Here is a 19,310-nt window from a genome sequence, read left to right as displayed (position 1 = left end):
CTGCCCTAGCCAAAAAGGAATTCTTGGGTGAGTGGAACAGTCAGGGAGCAAGGAGGCCTGTGAGTGATCAGGGCCTCATTGTCCTCTAGTTCTGGTTTTCCAGGGGCATGTCTGCACTCAGCTTCAACTTGTTTTATGAGCCGCATTTGACTTTATTTTTTGACATGGGTCCACCTGAAACATCTTACAGGAAGCAGAACATGACTTTTCATTTTGCCTTTAAGAAAAATAAAACTATAATTTGAGATGGGCAAACGTGGTCCAACTCTGTTTATCCAGAAACAAGAACCACTGTGTCCTTTGAGTGGGCTTCCCAGGTGGCGCTAGTGGTAAAGAACCGCCTGCCAATGCTGGAGATGTACGAGACTTGGGGGTTCGATCCCTGAGTCAGGAAGATTTCCTGGAAGAGAGCATGGTGACCCACTCCAGTATTCTTGCCTGGAGAACCCCATCCAGTGGGGAGAGGACTCTGGTGGGCTGCAGTCCATGGGGTCGTAAAGAGTCAGACATGACGCAACTGAATTCACTTAGCACGCACAGCAGGTCCCTTGAGTAGAGAGAAAGATTTCAAATATTTATTTTGACACCAGTCTCTGAGGACTGAAGTGTTTGGTAACCAACAGGGCCTCCATCTGGAGAAGAGGATCTTACAGCTCCAACTCCCAGCAGAGCCACAGAGGGCAGCTCCTGTGCTGACTTCAGGTGGCAGGTGGCACCGAGTGTGGCTAAATGTGCCTTATTTCTACTGATGCTAGGTCAGCAGATGGACTCTGGCTCTCTCACCATTTTAGAGTTTTAGTTTGGTAGATACTCAAAAGTTAATCAAACTATTTAATATGAGTGGAAAAAGTTAGCCTGTGATGTGTTTACATCTTCCACCTGGATCTTGGTTTCCTCGTCTGCGAAATGAGGAACCCGACCGCTGCAGGATCCTATTGCCGCTCTGGCGGGAGGGGCGGCCTGTGATTTTTTGGACTTGCATCTCTCATCTGCTCTAACTTTTTTGCTGTAATCTGGGTGTTATGGGCTGAATGGCGTCCCCACGAAATTCATATGTGGACCCCTAGTCCACAGTACCTGAGAATGTGATTAATATTTGGAGATGGGGTCTTTATAGAAGGGATCAAATTAAAAACAAGGTGGGCCTTTTCAGGGTGGGCCTTAATCCAGTAAGACTGGGTCCTTATAAAAAGAGGATATTTGGATATAGACATGAAGGCACATGGAGTGAAGACCAACTGAAGACAGGGACTAGATGGCCATGTGTAAGCCAAGGAGCATGGCCTCAGAAGAAACCAATCCTGCCAACATCTTGAGCTCACATTTCCAGCCTCTAGAATTGTGAGAAAATAAATGTCTGTTGTTTAAGCCATTCTGAACTCTGTTATGACAGCTTTAGCAAACGAATACAGTGGTTTACACCACAGTGAGCTTTCTGAGCTGAAAGAAGCTCCGTGTGTGTGTGTGTGTGTGTGTGTTATTTAAACAGATTCTTAACCCTGGTTTTAGCTTAAACGTGCCTTTTCTTTTGCAGGATATTCAAAATACTTAAAAAAAAATCATTTTCTTTGTTACCAGATGGAAGTAAGTTATTTTAGTAAAATAAATCTTTATTTTTACTTGAAGGGAGTTTCACCATTTTGACATGAATCTTTCTCCTGAATGGCTATGGATCATCATTTTGCCTTTTAAGAAATGCTGCCATTACCTATAAAATTCATTTGAGGCCTAATAGCTCATTGGATAGGCCTGCAGGTAACAGCCCATTTATAAAGAGCCTCAGGCCACGCCAGCAGCTCCAGAGTGGGACAGAATCTTAGTTTTGTTTAGTCCTTTTGCCTTTAAAGTGCGCTCAGACAGCCCGTGACCGGGTTACAGGCAAATTAAGTGATAAAGAAAGGTACCCACTTATCACTTTGCTGTTTACGACTCTCAGATTCTTACTTGAAGTAAAGCATGTTATATTTTACCCTAACAGATTTTTGCTTTCATTTAGTACCAAGATTCTGGTTCTTTTCTTTTACAAAACAGTCACGTGGAGTCGGACTGGAGTGTCCAGTGTCTAGAAAGCATGGAGATTCCCCGTGTCTCTGTAAGTCCCAGAGAAACTTCTCAGGGAGAGCATTTCCGCATCCGAAGCTGCTCATCTTGGGAGGTTAGAGTCACCCAGCTGTGGAGGCACTACACGTCTCGGGAAAGAGATCAGAGTACACATCAAACTACCTGAGATGGCAAGCCTTATCTTCCCATGTGACCACAGGCGGCAGCGTAGATCCCTCCTGTCAAGGCTGCAGATTCCAACCAAGCACCCTGACACCCAGCCAACCAGGGCACGTGACCACACAAGCAGCAGTCGCTTCGTGTCATTACAGGAGCATTTCCAGATTTGTAGCAATGCATCTTTCCCCAAATCACATCTTAAGGAAGAAGCTTTGGCCCATTAAGCAGGCTGAGGGGGCAGTGAGAATCTGCAGGCACTTTTATTTCCAGCTATCAACAGAATGGGAAAAAAATGTCAATTTATTTATATTCATTTATTTACAGGGGTAATGAATAAGTTAAGGAACACTTCATCTCAAACACAGATTGCTTTTATTTTAGCTAAGCTAATGTTTCAGTTCCATATATACTTTTGAATTTCCATCAATGTCAAATACCATTTTTTCTTTCTTCTTAAAAAAAAAAAAAACACAAAAACAAAACGATTTACAAGCACTTTTAGGGCACTCAAGGAAAGTAGGCTGAAGGTTCATAATAATAATTTTCCTTTTAAAAAACATCCATCAGACCAAAATAAAATCATTTTAATTAACTCCTTCCTGAGTAACTAAAACCTTGGAATGTGCTGAAAGGTTATAATAAATAAGGCAGTCAAAGATCAACCAGCTTAAAATGTATTTTTTAAATTAAACTATGTAAAATGTACAATATATTTCATGAAGTACAAACTGTGTTGGGCTCAGGGCCAAAGAAATGTTGTCGTGTGTGCCAAATAAACTGATGAAGTGCCTTGACTTCTAGGGCCCAGAGGCTGTTTGTTGGGGCAAAATGACATCAAGTCCTGGTAAGTAAATCAGTCAGCCTCTGATGTTACAGTGATCACTGCTGACAATAATTGCTTTGAACACACAGGTAGAAGTGCTCACGTGCACTTGGATTAAGAGGATGCATTTTTTAAAGATGACCAATTGTCCTGATGTTCTGACAACAGCAGAGAACACTCAGCGGACCTTATTTTCAGATAGTGGGATTGCACAGTGTGTAAACTAAGGATTGTTCTTTACAGGCGATTTCAAAGAAGTGACTCACGATGTACCAGGCAACAGCTCTTGTTCTTATGTTGACTGTGATAGCTGTTCTCTGGGTTGACTTTTAAAATAAGCCTAACAATAGGGCCCTGGGCTCTCTAAACAGGACAAAGGATATTTCCTCTTCTAAGCACATTTCCCTGCATCGCTTTCCTGCCCCACTTCTCTGAGACAGAAAGGAGGCTCACAAGTGGCCAAATGCTGGACTCTGTGCCTCTGTGGTCCCAGCCTTCACTGGACTCCTGCGGGGTGGAGCCTTCTCAATACATCTCATGATAAAGTAGCTTTAGTGCACACTTGACAGGTTCCAAATGACTTGCTTTATATCTTGGCTACCGTCCAATTTTAGTGAACGAAGAAAAAATTCTAGAGAGACTTGTTGGTTTCTGAAAAGTAGAAAATGTGTAGCTTGTGTAAAGTCTGAGTCTTATTTACTGTGAAGTATTCCCAACTCACACTTTGCTAGTGCTCCTGAAGGGCTGGCTCTAGGGGAAAAAACCTGAAGGAGACAAAATTTGTCCCTAGTATCCTGCCTGCCCCCACCCCCTGCACTGCTGCTTCTAGGCCGACTATGTATTATCTGCCCAGAAGTATGCGTGTTTTGGGAAGGGGATGGTCACAGATGAAGACATTTCAAAATCCAAAGAAATAGATTGCTGATGATTGAACCAAGGCATCGCGGAGGAGGCAGGTGATGGGAATGGGCTCGGGAGGAGATATTTTAGAGGAGTGGGCCTGCCCAGTTTCTACTCAGATTACCTTGGGGGCAGACACTTACTCATGAAGCTGGCCAAGCAGTCTCTTACCTAGAAGCTCCTGCTTTTCTTACTGACGTCCTAGTAAGAGCTTCTCAGGAGGGAGCTGCTTCCATAATAAGTGGACTTCAGTTTGACTGCTGCTTGCACAGAACTCAGTATCACCTTCCACCCAAAACATGTACCTCTTAAGGGACCAGAAGGTGAAAGGTACCAGCTACTTGGGACCCTGCTGGCCAGGGGTGTGCCTGATAGGTCATGCCCTGTCTGTGGTCAGGCTTAGAACTTAGGCCACAGGAGTCAAGTCTCAGAGCTACAATCAGTTCCTGGATTTCCAGGTAAAACAATGCTGATGAGAGATGTTTTGTACCAGGGAGAAAGGACACAGTCATGCCATTTTCCTAGACCACATGTCCTTCAGAGTCCATCTGTCTTGCCTATGCTCTTCCTTACACAGCCAACAAATTCTTTTCCCGGCTATGCTACTTTGAAGTCTGGCAGAATGGAGCTTGTGAACAGAATGTCTCAATGGAGCCTGCCACGCACTTTGACCTTGAGAAGTACTCAAGGCTCTGGCCTGATTGAGGGTGTGGCAGAAGCCGACTTGCTCTTTCAGAGACAATACATGTGCATGTGCTGCTCTGGGTGAAAGTGTCCCCCGAGATGGACCAGGGGCAGAATTCTACCCGTGTGGGCAGAAATCACTTATCCAGGGACATCGTCCCTTTCTGATGTCCTTATCTGTCTTACCGTTTCCTCTTAGAGCCTTCTAGAGTAGGCTTCCTGGGTGTCTGCAGTGGTTTTGTGTTTTTACTGAAATATACAAGTCTGGACATTTTCAACCACTGAGGTAATACTTTTACAGGTGACAAATGATGAGTTACTGGGCTGTAGGCTCTATTTCTCCCTCTTCTCTCATTTATACTAGGGGAAGAAAAGCTATTTTATGACAAGATGCCTTGTGATGGAGCAGTCTAATGTACCTGGGAAGGACCCAAGGAGCCAGAAAAACACAGAATATAATTAAAACAAATAAAACCCGCAAAACCGGGCATCTCCCAATGACCCCAACCTGTGGGAACGTTTGTTCTTTTTAATGCTGTGAAGCATTAATTTCGTCCCTTAAGGATTTTTTCTTCCCCCAACACACACACACACACACACACACACACAAACTTTCTGGAAAGGGAGATTAAGCCACTGGAGGCAACACAGCACTGGCATCACCTCTTATAAATATCTTCGAGCCACTTCTCATCATCCTGTTCCTCATCATCGATTGGCTCCTCCGTTTCCAGTGGGGTCGGAATGAAGAACTGGGGTCTCAACGGCGGGTGGCTCACGCGAGACTTGAGTCCAAACTTGCGCTTCAGCAGGTGGAACTGCTCCTTGACGTAGTGGTAGAACTCGTACTCGTATCTCATTCGCTGGTAGAGAATCTGCACGGCCTCGGGAGAGGGGACGGTCTTCTTGACGGTCACAGTCATGTTTCCAAGTTTCCTATGCTCTGGAAAAGAAGCGGGGTTGCACGTGAGCCACAGTCTGCAATGTCCCGGCTTAGAGAGGATGGTGGTGAGCTCCTGAGTTACCTGGTGACCCTGGCAGCTCCCAAGGGAAGAGACTCAACCAACATACCAGGACTAGAAGGGAAAAGTGGCTGCCCAGCAATGCTGGGAAAGATTTCGTCGTATTCTAGGCGTTACTATCAACACAAGATGCCTACACCTCAGCTAGCTAACATCCCTTTGGCGAGATGTGAACTGATGGAACTCGGTCAGGATTCGGGGCTAACTGTATGTGATACAGTCTTTTGAGCAGCAAGATCTACCTGCTTTTCATCTTTTATTTCCTGTTCCTTTCAGAAGGAAGCACAGAAAAAGGCTGTCTCGCCACTTTCTAATCGCCTTGGTTTTTTTAATTTGAAAATATGGACATCCCGGGGATCTTCCTGACCCAAGGATAGAACCCAGGTCTCCTGCATTGCAGGCAGATTCTTTACCAGCTGAGCTGCCAGGGAAGGGTCAGTTGTCTAAATTTGTCGTCACCAGATTTTCAACATGTAGACACGACAGGACTCATCAAAACCTGGTTTCTGTCCCCTCAGTGCTCCAGTCCAGTCAGATTGCTCTTGCTCCCTTGTTGACAACTCAGTGGCATCTTTCAGGCCTTCCAGGACTTCTTAGCATGACCTCACAGCACCAAAGGCCACACACGCCATCTTGGAACTGCCCTCCTGTGGCGTCTGCAGGAGTGTTTCCCTGGTGGTCCTGGGCTCTTGATTGCTCCTTCAGTGCTCCAGGCCCTGGGCTCATCCCCTGTCTGTCCCTTCCATGTTAGTGCTCCCAGGGCTCCGGTCCTGCCTCTTCCCTACTCCCTTCCTTCCTCTCTGACCGGTATCATTCAGTCCCACACCCTCTAGTTTTCATAACCACTGTGGACACAGAACCTAAAGTTTATATGAAACAGTTATAGCTTCTCAGTCCTTTTGTTTTCCACAGAGCTGCCAAATAATAGGAAGGTAAATGACATTGCCAAGGGGTCAGTTCATGGTCAGAAATAGGAGTGCTAAAAAAATAAATAAATAAAAAAGCAGGAGTGCTATTTTGTGGCAGGAGCAGCAGAGATTCAGATGCAATCAGCACGGACGGCAAATATCTATTATGGGTTTGGATCATGCCCATATGTATGCTATTTTATTTAATATTCCCAATCAGCCTGTGGGGTGTCATGGCCTCTGTCTTGCAGATGGGGAAATAGAAGCTCTTGAAAATTAAATGACTTGCCCAAGGTCATGGCTAGTGAGTAAGCGACAGAGCTGAATTGGAGCCCAGGTTTCTCATTTGTGATGAGGTTTCCCCTAAGTACTGGGCTACAACCCATGCAGCTTTTGTGAGCCTGCAGAAAATTATCACCTTCATATGGAAAGACTAGAGGGCAGTTTGCCTTTTATGGTTAGCAGAGAATTTTTAAAATCACATTTCGAAGACATATGGTTAAGTGTCTTGCTCTACAATAATCAGCGCTATGGAAAAGTCATTCCAGTGCTAAGTGTTCTACATTTTTGTAAAATGCCAGACTTTCCCTCCAAACAAAACAAAGCTACGTGAACTATGGAATCAGCCTCTCTCCAGATTGCCGTAATAGCAGCACTAGAGGAAGTTGTTAGGAATTTTTGGAGACTGTTGTTATTTCAACCAGAAAACAATCATGCTTTAAAAATCCGTACTTATTATCAGCATCCTTTGGGGAGTGAGGCGGCCCTCGTTAAGTGGGTATATACTGTCGAGCATAACCATCATGAAGTGGAGAACTAACTCTACGTGGATCTTTTGAGAAGCAGGACCCCAGAGATGACGTTGAGGCGCTCACGTCTCATGGGTCCCCTGGCAAACATTTCAAAAGAAGACTCAAATACAGAGCAGCTTCCATTAAGGCAGGGGAGGCAAGCGGGCAGTCTGAGATCTGACTGGCGGGCTATGTGTTATTTGACCTGAGGGTAATTTTTTTTTAAAAGAAATTGACTTAGTTGTTTTAAGATTTGGTCTATTTCACAAGGAAGTCTGGATTTCTGGCTTCTCTCAAAGTGAGGTGATATTCTTCTGGAGCTGAGCAGGGCTACCCCTCACTGCTGAAGGTCACAGCTCCCCATTTTGTCTCAGACTCTAAACGTCAGTTCATTCTTTTACGTTACCTGCCTGGCTGCTATAGAAATTTGGATTTTAGGCTTCTAATTAAAAGGTTTTGAATTCTGAGTTACAGAAACCTAGGAAGCAAGTGCTTTGTGTCCAAATTAAGGCTCTAGTTTGAGCTCATTCGTGTGTCCTATCCTCGTTTGTGTATTTATGTCACCCTTGTTCCTTACTTTCTGCATTTATGGAGTGAGTTTTCTGTACCAGGCATAGGAGTTACCAGGAGTGAATGTGACTTTATCATCATTATCATCTTTAGGCATTTCTGAGTACTTTTTCAGTGCAAGGACTGTTAAGTTATCTAACATGCATTTAATCTTTCCAAAGTGAGGCAGGCTCTCTTATTATCACCATTTTACAGATGTGACATTGGAATTTGGTACCTTGGCTCCAGGTCACACAGCTGGTAACTGGAGAAGCCACAAGTTGGGTCTGAGACAGTCTGACTACTGAGCCCAAATTCTTAACCCTTCATATTTCTTATGGTTCGACGGAGCTCACAGTATAAGCTCGTGGGCCTGCTCACCACGGGGGCAGACAGGGCATTTCCCTCTGGTTGGTTTCATGGCATCAGTGTTTCCTCACCTTGGTCAGAACCCCCTAGTAGAGGGACCAAGCCCAGTGAGCTTGTCTTAAGTACTCCACATGGAGTTGGGTCTCTTTTTTAAAGAAGCACTCTTTTTCAAGTGCGGTGACTTTGGTTTTGTTTTTTAAGTTTTTATTAAAAATTTTTTGGCCATGCCATGCAGTATGCAGGATCTTAGTTTCCTGGGCCAGGGATCAAACTTTAGTCCCCTGCAGTGGAATCGCAGAGTCTTAACCACTGGACCACCAGGGAAGTCCTCAGTTGGCTCTTTCATAACTACTATAACTATTCGATCATGTAGGTCTGCTATGTGGGCCAGCCTAAATGTATCGGGTACATCTCTGCATGTGTGTGTGTGTATGTTTCCAAAAGATGGAAAACTTTTAGGAGGCCTCTGAGCCACCTTGCAACTTCAAAAAGAAATTTCCCTGGATTTGTTGTCTTCCACCAGTTCCACCTAGCTGCTCTTCTAATGGAGCCTGTTATGCTGAGAACATCTGGAGAGGGGTGGTACCCCCTCTATCCCTGCACTTTCAGCTCAGCACCTGGGGAAACACAGCGCCCTCCACTCATGCTTGTGGAGTGAAGGAAGAGAAACCAACAGAAGGAAGAGGGTATAGTCAGACCTGAAGAAGGCTTGGCTGTGTCTGTGAGGTGCAGACACAGCCAAGAGGAGACAAAGGCAGTATCTGAGCGTGCTTCATAGGAAACCCTCAAGAGACCCATGCATGCTGGGTGTACCCTCACATCTGGGAATTTTCAGCTCCCACTGGAGTCTATAAATTCTAGTGCTTAGCTTTGTGGTTCAGTTGCCTTTTGGGAATGACAGTGCTGGCTAGGTCATGTTTTTCTGACTCTGTCCTTTAATTAATAAATACATTTTGGCAAAGGAAAGCTGTGGTTTCAGGAGGCTTTTAATTTTTTTTTTTTTCACTTTTCTTATTTACCTTGAGGGATTGGCCAAAGAAGACCCATTAAATCATAATAATTGCTGAAAATTTCCTCAAAGTAGGCACTGGTTTTGAGCTGTGAAATGATCAGAAGGGCAAATAAACAAGCAAACAGAAAACAACTTCTGATGTCTTTATTTGAATAGCAAAAGAAGGATGGTTTTTTTTCCTTACAGACATGTCCAAAGTCAGCCATAGAGTCAGGACTGTGTGAGGACAAACTCTTCTAGGCTCCCAAGTTCTGGCTTCTCACTGAGAAGTGGCTCTGAATGGGGACTCCTTTCTACACTGCCGACCCCCAGTAACAGAAAATTCTGCAGTTGATCATCCACTGCTGGCAGAGACAAAAAACCCCCGGACTATACAATAAGGTTGGTTGGAAGACTGCTGAGTTGAGTCAGCTCTCTGCATTATTAAAGCTTTATAAAAAGTGGCATAAACAGCTCAATAACCAGCCTTCCCCTGAATTCTTTCCCCAACCCATCAAAATAGCATCCCTTCATGTGCATAGAGCTCTGTGGATTAGCGTGTTTTCACTATCCTCACAACAACCCATTTAACCTGAAGACACAAGAGGTCACAGGACTGGTTCAAGGTTGCATGAGTGACTGTCCTGAAACTAGAAATTGAGCTTTCTGATTCCCAGTCTAGCACCTTTTTGCTTCATCACTGGCTGTTAATTTCCAAATTGAGTGGAAATCTATAACCACCCACTTCTCCTTGCCCTGTGTGTATTCTGGCATTAAGGACATCGGTTGAAAAGAAGGGCTTGAGTGTTCTAAGTCAAGGGGAATGCTTTGGTAAGGCTGGGAGGATCTGGTGAAAAACCTGCAAGCCAGCAAAAATGTTTTCAGACTGAAAGAGACTGTGCCTTTTTCATTTTTAGATCCCCAGTGCCCAGTTCCATGCCTGGCACATAACGACCCTCAATAAAGGTTTGTTGATTTGAAACCTGTATGTTAAATCCATCTGTAAGACTGGATTAACACGAAGGGCAACTTTTGGTGTTGACTGTACATATGTTTTTTTTTTTTTTTTTTTTTTTCTAAATTCTTTCCTTAGTGGAAGGTCCTGCCTGAGCAAACTTTCCATGTCTAGAAATCAAATTTCTCTAGGGTAGGCTGATAGGGGAGGTTAGGCTCACAGGTCCTTCAGGAAAGGCAGCATTATTTGCTTTTCTGAGCCACTCCACTGGAGAACGCTGTGTTATGGTGACAGATCATTTCATTGTTGGTGGTCAGGTGTTAAGTCGCGTCCAACTCTTTGACAGCGTGTACTGCAGCACGCCAGGCTTTTCTGTCCTTCACGATCTCCCAGAGTTTGCTCAGATACTTGGATATCAAGGAGATCAAACCAGTCAATCCTAAAGGAAATCAACCCTGAATATCATTGGACAGACAGATGCTGAAGCTCCAATACTTTGGCCACCTGATGTGAAGAAAGACTGAAGACAGGAATCTCTTCTCAGAGGATGACAGAGGATGAGATGGTTGGATGTCATCTCAAGATTGAAGGCAGGAGAAGGGGATGACAGAGGATGAGATGATTGGATGGTATCACCAACTCAGTGGACATAAATCTGAGCAAACTCCAAGAGATAGTGAAGGACAGGGAAGCCTGGTGTGCTGCAGTCCATGGGGTTGAAAGAGTCAGACACGACTTAGTGACTGAATAAGAAATGTTGCAATAAGGGACTTTTACTACAAACATTAATACCTATGCAGAAACATATAATACACACCATGACCTTGTGGCTAATGAGTTTATGTCACATGTATTATTTACAGTCATTCGTTAAAAAAATCCAAACACTGTTGGGGCAATAAAACATCTTTATGACCTAATTTTTCTATACTAATGTTGTTCAATTACTTAATTTGTCATCATTTGGGGGTACTTTTTAATTGCTAGTTCTCCAACAGCAAAAGAAAATGTTTCATTTAGAAGGAAAACATCCATTCAGATCACATGCACTTGACCCAAGCGCAAAGGGCTTGCTGTGAACATAATTTAATCTGTGGCTCTTTGGCTAGTCTTGCACGCTCCCTGGGGGAAGAACTGCAGACCAGCCCACTGAGGGTATCCTCAGGGAAAGGACTGCAAAGGACAACTTCCACAATGACCTTGGAAAGGCTCCATTCAGCACCAAGTGCTCCTGTCTGCATAGGATGCCTGCCAGTCGAAGGCAAGCAGGTTAGGTTTCCTCATTGTTCTCCCAGGGCACTGCCAAGCAAACACTGAGAACTTAACTTTTTTGTATGTGAGTGTGTGTTAGTTGCTCAGTCACGTTTGACTCTGTGTGACCCCATGGACTGTAGCCCACCAGGCTCCTCTGTCCGTGGAATTCTCCAGGCAAGAATACTGGAGTGGGTAGCCATTCTCTTCTCCAGGGACTCTTCCCAACACAGAGGTAGAACCCAGGTCTTCTGCATTGGCAGGTATTGGATTCTTTACCATATGAGCCACTAGGAAAGCCCTTAACTTTTTAAAATGTAATGCTAAATATCATTTACCAGCAACCTGTCTGTATGCAAGATTGAACAGTGACTAACTATGCACCCAACAGGGCCACAAGCTGAGGTCATCCATGGATATTACTTTACTGCCCATGATGTAGATTTTTGCAAAAGCAGTGACTCTTTCTAGCGTTGCCATACTGACATTATATTTGGACTGGTTCATAATCTTCAGAACTCTTAAAAGTCCCTCTAACGTAAATAACAAGGAAATCACAGACCTGCCCTGTGAAGTCTCCCTCCCCACCCCTCTTCATCTGTCAAACGAGCATAATGGAAAAACGATGTCGCCCTGGCTCTGGGCCAAAATAAACAATCTGGAAATACTGTGTAAACCCAGCTGCTGCACCAGAGGACAGAGGCCTTGCTTTATGACCTCCAAGATGGTTCACCATATGCAAAATAAGAAAACCTCACCGCAGACTTGCCATCTTTTCTGATCCTGGGCTGGTTCTGGCATCCCCTCCCTTGACTGAAGTAAATACACACCTACCAAAGCCCCCTCGCCCCAACAATCTGAGTTTGTCTGAACCTGGTCCAGCAGAGATGATGGGCAAAAGCAATGAATACAAATTGAATAACAACCAGATGTGGGGCCACGTTTTACCACTGTGGGGGAAAAAGCATTATTGAAAGACAGGCATCAGTTCTTCAGCTTCAGGGGAGCTGAGAGGTGATCCACCAAGAAGCCCTGCTCTTTTAAAAAGTGAACTGGGGTTTACACATCTCAGGTTAGAGAACATCCAGACATTCCCAGCACCCAAGGGAAGAGGTATACTTTTCTGGGTGGCAGGTGTGATGAAAGTCAAGGTCAGGTGGAGTGGGGCTGGGGCATTAACCAGCATGAGGGAGTGCTGCCAAGCCCCACGCCCTGCCGGCTGCTCCCCAAACCGGGTGAACATGATGCTCGCCACAGATAGAGTAAACTCATTTCCTGAATTACACAGGGAGGCCACACAGTTCAAACACAGGCGGCTCCAGTGCAGCTGCCTGCACCGGAAATGAATGTGTGTCACTGTGGCTCGCAGCAGTGTGTTGGCTGAAACGGCCACGTCTGATTTGCCACTGGGATGATGGATGGCATGTTAAGACCAACTTCTCGGAGGTAAGGCAATTAGGGGAAAAAAGAACAAAAAGCGCTTCATGGCTGACTAGGAGCCTGGGGTTGGTAAAATCAACAGAGGGATTTTTTTTTTTTTTGCAATCTTCTTTCCAGGTCTGGAAATACCAATAATTAAAAAATAAATTGAGCTCACTTTGAATTTCAAGAACATCTTGATTCTATGTAGCCAAGTGAAAGTTACATGATTTACTTCTTTTTCTTTTTAATGGCTGAAAGTTCTGGGCTCCCTTGATGGATGAGAAAAAAGATTCTTTTTTTTTTTTTTTCTGGTCACAGCTTGCAGCATGTGGGATCTTAGTTCCCCAGCTAGGGATGGAACCCAAGCCCCCTGCATTGGGAGCTTGGAGCCTTAACCACTGGACCACCATGGAAGTCCTAAGACTTGTTATAATGTCTCCGATTTGCTTTGAATTTTGGAAGCAAAAGCAATTGGCTTGTGAGTCACGAGGGCCCATTGAGAGGACAGCAGGCAGGCAGCCCTGCAAGGAAGCATGCGTTTCTAGAGACATTGTTCAGGCAGTGTCCTAACCCCATGGACTCTTGAGATGAGGGCTGCCCACTGGAGGGGTTCCCAGGTTCTTGGTCTGGGAAAGCCAATTCAACAACGCTTACCCTCAGTTGCTGGGGGTGGGTGGTGGAGGATTTTCTTGCCTGGCCTCTGCTCATTCATCGCCTCTGCATTAAGTATCTACTAAGCAAAGGATTGGGGGGCAGGAGAAGGGGACGACAGAGGATGAGATGGCTGGATGGCATCACTGACTCGATGGACATGAGTTTGGGTGAACTCCGGGAGTTGGTGATGGACAGGGAGGCCTGGCGTGCTGCAGTTCATGGGGTTGCAAAGAGTCAGACACGACTGAGTGACTGAACTGAAGCACAAAAAATGAGTCCAGAAAGTAAGAACCGCTAAAAGCTGAAACCACAGGCTCTCAGCTAGAGGAGGAAAAGTAAACAATAAAGAGAGAAACAAGTGTATAATTCACCCAACAACTTCCCAAGAGATCTGAGAATGCTCGCTTTACTGCAGGCCTGGAAGGGCTCCGTCAGAGGGGAGCATCAGAGGAGAGATGAGACGTGGGGGCACCACTGAGGGGTGGGCGCAGAGGGCTGCCTTTGAGTCCTTCTGTGCGACCAAGTGAACACCTGGCTGCACAATGCAATTATTTCCAATTAGCACCCCAGCCGATTCTGATGGTGTCAAACCCCACTCGGATCCCAAAGCTTAGAATGAAATGTGTCAGGGCTGGAAGAGACAACCCTGCTCTCCTGTTCACACACTCATGAGCTCCGAGTAATGGGGGTGAGGGGCTCCCCGGTGCCCACCGGGTCAGCTGGCCCAGTTCCCCAGTCTCTCCTGCTGCCCTTGTTCACCGGGTGGAGGGCATTTGTTCCTGTTTCTTTTCTCCCCAACTTTGGCCTCATGACCCAGATCATAAAAAAGCTGCTATATTTCTTTGAAAGGATATCCCACCCAATTAGACACGCATGCTTTCCCCAACACAGCATTTTGCCATTAAAATACTGGCTTGAGCGTGAGAATGGCAACAACAGAGGGATTTATTTTCACTGCAACAATTAAACTGAACATTTCTGTTTCAAAATACATTTCTGAAAAAAAAAAAATATTGGAAGACTTACTGTGGCAATAGTAAGAAAATGTTGGAAATAGACTTTCTGTTTGAAACCTTTATTGAGAAATGCATTTTTGTTACCTTTTCTACTTTATCTGGATCAATATTGTGGAAGCCCTTGTCAATGACTGATGAGGGCAGCTGAATCAAATGGATTTATCTGAACAAAATGGATGAAGAGAAACACTGACCCAGTAGTTCTGTCCGAATGTCTTGACATCTGACAATCTCATAAATTCTGCTTTTACTTTATATGCAAGTTTCTTCTCTGTCTTCCTCACAGTCTGTATATTGTTGGCAGGCTTAGGCTACTTGTCTTCTACACACACTCACACTCACACTCCCATGCTCCTCTCGTTTGCCAGGGAAGAGGCCCTCCCCTGCAAACACATTGCTTCATCTAAGTCTAGCTCTGATGGCGTTAAAGGTAACTGCTGGCACACACGGTTACTCTGCTGCACTACAGGTGGACACACAGCCATAGGATACTTCTTTGTGTCATTTTTCTATTTCTCTGTTATTTTCTTCTCTAGGGTTTCATGTTGGAGAAGGAAATGGCAACCCACTCCAGTGTTCTTGCCTGGAGAATCCCAGGGACGGGGGAGCCTGGTGGGCTGCCGTCTATGGGGTCACACAGAGTCGGATACGACTGAAGCGACTTAGCAGCAGCAGCAGCAGCAGCAGGGTTTCATGTAGATCAAGCTACCTATCTGTTTATGTATAGGATCAAAATAAAGTCCTTGTGCAGTTTCTAAGCCTTTAGCTTTAAATATCAATTTCTGGAAAAGTCTTTTACAGCTTAAAAATTCATTTTTCTAGTTATGATATACATAGTATATACAAACCATATGTATACATACTAACATATATATACATACACACATATGCAAATATATAGATTTTGGAAAAAGAGTAAGTAGATGAAGTGATTTTATATCCTCACATTTATTGTAGTACTATATATCCTTCTAATCTTTTTCTTATTTATGTATATGAGTTATCAAATAGATCTCTGCTACACTGTTTATTTAGTTTTACAGTCTTTTAAAACTTAACTGATGACAAGGATTTACCTACAGTATTAATTATTCCAAGTCATATTTTGCAATATATATATGTATATATTTTGGTTGCACTGCATGGCTTTGAAGGATCTTAGTTCCCCGACCAGGGATTGAACTTGAGCTTTCAGCAGTGAAAGCACTGAGTCCTAACTACTGACATCCAGGGAATCCCCTGCAATGTGTTTGTGTGCTCCATTTTATGGATGCCGTATAGGTCACGTGCTGGTTTGCTATTGTTACATAGCTGAGTTGTTTTACAGTTTATGCGACTGAACAATATGACATAAACATCCATGTTCATAAGTGATCATGTGCCTTTCTGCATGTCTCCCTAAAACAGATGGTAGCTTTAGATATTGAGTAGTGAATCTTCTTCTGATAGCTGATGTCTTCAATTTTGACAGCTCTTTTGTCAAAGACCCTGAAATTTGTGTAATGTAGTTTTCCTATATTTTAAGACATTTTCTTTAACTTTACACAGTGTCAACCCAACTATAACTTAACTAAAGACCTAAAAAGCATAGGACTTTTTGAAGATCTTGTACCTAGTATCCGTGACAATAGACAGTCCTTAAGCATAGCATTTAATATGGGAGTGCTATGGTTTAGTGCACAAAAATTCTTAGTAAATTTTACCATATGATGAGTAGTTCCTCATTCTTGGACTCTATAAACTACATATTCAGAATGTAACTTTTGCTTTATCATTAATTCTAGATAAATTTTCTCAGCACAATATGGTCTAATTCATTCTCATTGTTGTTTTAGCGTTATATTTATCACAGTGATCAGTCTTGATGAGTGAACTTAAGGTGAGTCCCAAGAACAAGCAACTTGGATGTTTTCTTTGGAATGTTAAACATGGTGAGATTTTGATAAACCCTTGAAGGACTTTGAATGAAGTAGCTGTTACATGGAAGACAAGCACGTCGATAAGCGAGATATTTAACCTCTTGCTCAGGCACTAAAAAGTTAGGTTAATAAAAGGTGCTACTCAAAATAACCATATCCAAGTCAGGAAAGCCTGAAGTGAAGTTCCAAGGATGCCGTTAATTCCACTGAGAGAATTTACAATGTTACTTTAAAATTAGTTTATCTGGGTAACTGATAGCACACTGGTAGTACCAGGTTTTAGGAGGATGTGAATTAACAGCTTTGTCTCCTCCTCTTAGATCAGATTTTCGACTGCATGCTCTGCAAGACAGTATGAATATCTAAAAGGCCCAGATTGCTTTGCAGATGAAATGGCCACTGTCCATTTGTATGGAGGACATCCATTTGTTTACTTAAGGAAGGTCTGAAATTGACAAGCTAATACCAGAAGGTATAAGACCACCTTCAGGGAAAATGCCTGGGTACCATGGCTATTACTTTGAAGAACAGTGGTAAATATTTGCTGTGAACACTTAAATACTGTAAGAATGTTAAAGAAGTTAAAATTTACAAATGTAATCTGAGCATAAAACAATACATTTCTCAAAGTATCTTTTTGAAAGGTTTGATTGTGATAGAAACTTGTCTTTGTAACTAGAACTTGCCTATGAAAGATGATTGTTGTTTCTCAGTCGCTAAGTCATGTCTAACTCTTTGCGACCTCATGGGCTGCAGCATGCCAGACTCCTCTGTCCTCCATCATCTACCAGAGTTTGCTCAAATTTATGCCCATTGTGTTGGTGATGCTATCTAACCATCTCATCCTCTGCCACCCGCTTCTCCTTTTGCCTTCAATCTTTCCCAGCATCAGGCTCTTTTCCAATGAGTCGATTTGAAAGATGGTGGGCTACATTCGCTGCAAGTTTCCAAGAGAAGATATTTAAATGATTAATTGCTTTTGGGCAGAAGCTGCTATTAGAAACAGATAGTGGGGGAGAAGTATATCTATTGAGGTAGAATAGAAATGTAAACGTCTTCTGATGAGAAAAATTAAGTTCTTTCATTCTTCTGACATATGAAGAGGAGAAGAGGAACAATAACAGGCGTTGACAGTTAGTGGCTTATAAACAAAGATGGTCAGTGGGGACACAAACTTCCCTGGCTAATGGCTGTGAGAAGCTGCAGAAACCTGTGATGTTCAGTGGAAGGGAGAGAGAGGACAAGCTGCCGGTTTGGATGTGACACGAGCCTGAAATTGTGTTGTTGAGCTCCAGATTTCCTCTTTGGTAAGACGGGAGGCAAGGGGAGAACTAAAAAGAATCCCAGTAACTCAGCTGGTAAAGAACCCGCCTGCCAATGCAGGAGATGTAAGAGACACAGGTTCGATCCCTGGGTTGGGAAGATCCCCTAGAGGAGGAAATGACAACCCACTCCAGTATTCTTGCCTGGAAAATTCCATGGGCAGAGGAACCTAGCGGGCTACAGTCCATGGGGTTGCAAAGAGTCGGACACGATAGAGCAGACGTGCACACGATGCTGGAGAGCCCATGCTGGTGCATTAGAAGCAGCCAAGAAAGGGATGCTAATGTTTCTAGAAAGTGTTCATAGGTATCATTAAGTTCTGTCAGTCCTGGTTCACTTTAGAAACTGTCTGAGAGACAGGTGAAGTGGGAGACAGGAAAAAAGAATAATTTGAATGACATGTAAGACATGGAAAAAATATCTATTCAAAGGATGGAAAATCAAAGATGTTTGAAGGAGAAAAATCAACAAACAGAAAAGCTGTAACCCATTACATTTTAGTTTTCTTGGGGCATGAAATGAAGTTTCACGATGTTCTAAAAACAACAACCTAATGGCATAAAATTGAATAAATGAATTGAATCCATACCATATTTATTTTTTACCTTATTTTGATATAATAATAGAAACTGGTTAGTTATGTCATGGTCCTCTTCTTAAATCATACCCAGAGAAACATTTTAAAAATTTCAAATGGTTTCTAGCAAAACCAGCCATAGACAGGCTGGTTCATTTATGACTTTCCAGTAACCTTTCCCTTTAATGGCTTTTACCAAATGATTTATTTACTTGGTCCGAGCTGAGGTAACCTCCTGGCTGCCCTGCTCGCAGCCCTCACAGCTCAGAGTCTAAGGTCCCGAGTTTCTTCATTAAGATGTCTTGTGAGTTTCTGTGGAGGCTGAGGGTTCTCATGAAGAGAAACTAGGCGTCCCCGGTTCAGTTTTAAAATGTCCTGCTTTCCCTCACCTTTCTCTGTGGAGAAGAGAGGAAAATCACTGACACTTTCTGACCCATCAAATGTTATAAAGTAGCAAAGTTTCTGTACCTTTGCAAAAGGCTGAGCATTTCAAGTGTTTGCAAGTTCCATGGTTCTGATTCACATTTCTCTTGTCGTTACTGCCTTACTCCCTTTTCCATTACTAGATAAATCTACTGAAATTCACCTAAAATAGCAGGTTTTAAAAATAAAACCTGTATGGATTCATTAGCTCTTCCATTAAGCATTGGGGTCACTTTTGGCCCCAGTAGCATCTGGAATTGCAAGAGACCATAAAGACAGTGCTAGTATGCCTATAACCTCCTTTAGCTATGAGCTCATGGAGATGATGGGGTTGAAGATCACAGAGATGATGGGGTTGAAGATCAAAGTCGTAAAGTTAGCATGTTACTCCATGAAAACTGTACCATTTCTACCAAAAAAGGATTCTAATTTAATAATACTACTTAACTCAATCATCAGTTTTTGGGTTTTACTTGAGATAAGAAATGAAGAAGAAAAGCTGAAGAACTGATG

General features: G+C 43.5%; 1 protein-coding gene and 1 long non-coding RNA gene across 3 annotated transcripts in view; both read right to left on the bottom strand.

Annotated features, from left to right (window-relative positions):
* Nucleotides 1-1,885: 1,885 nt before the first annotated feature.
* Nucleotides 1,886-19,310, bottom strand: part of UST (uronyl 2-sulfotransferase) — a 322,187-nt gene continuing 304,762 nt past the window's right edge. For both annotated transcript variants that reach the window (XM_055535912.1, XM_055535911.1), the window contains 2 exons: nucleotides 5,291-5,570; nucleotides 1,886-3,694 (listed from right to left, as the gene is read on the bottom strand). In XM_055535912.1, the coding sequence (XP_055391887.1) occupies nucleotides 3,595-3,694; nucleotides 5,291-5,570 (380 nt within the window). In that variant the 3' untranslated portion in view covers nucleotides 1,886-3,594. The remainder of the gene's footprint in view (nucleotides 3,695-5,290; nucleotides 5,571-19,310) is intronic.
* Nucleotides 17,348-19,310, bottom strand: part of LOC129620130 (uncharacterized) — a 32,187-nt gene continuing 30,224 nt past the window's right edge. Inside the window, exons 2-3 of the long non-coding RNA XR_008698399.1 lie at nucleotides 18,587-18,769; nucleotides 17,348-17,411 (exon numbers count right to left, since the gene is read on the bottom strand). This is a non-coding gene — a long non-coding RNA (uncharacterized LOC129620130). The remainder of the gene's footprint in view (nucleotides 17,412-18,586; nucleotides 18,770-19,310) is intronic.

The sequence above is a fragment of the Bubalus kerabau genome, chromosome 9, assembly GCF_029407905.1.
Source record: "Bubalus kerabau isolate K-KA32 ecotype Philippines breed swamp buffalo chromosome 9, PCC_UOA_SB_1v2, whole genome shotgun sequence".
Classification (NCBI taxonomy): domain Eukaryota; kingdom Metazoa; phylum Chordata; class Mammalia; order Artiodactyla; family Bovidae; genus Bubalus; species Bubalus kerabau.
This window is presented reverse-complemented; position numbering and strand designations above follow the sequence as displayed.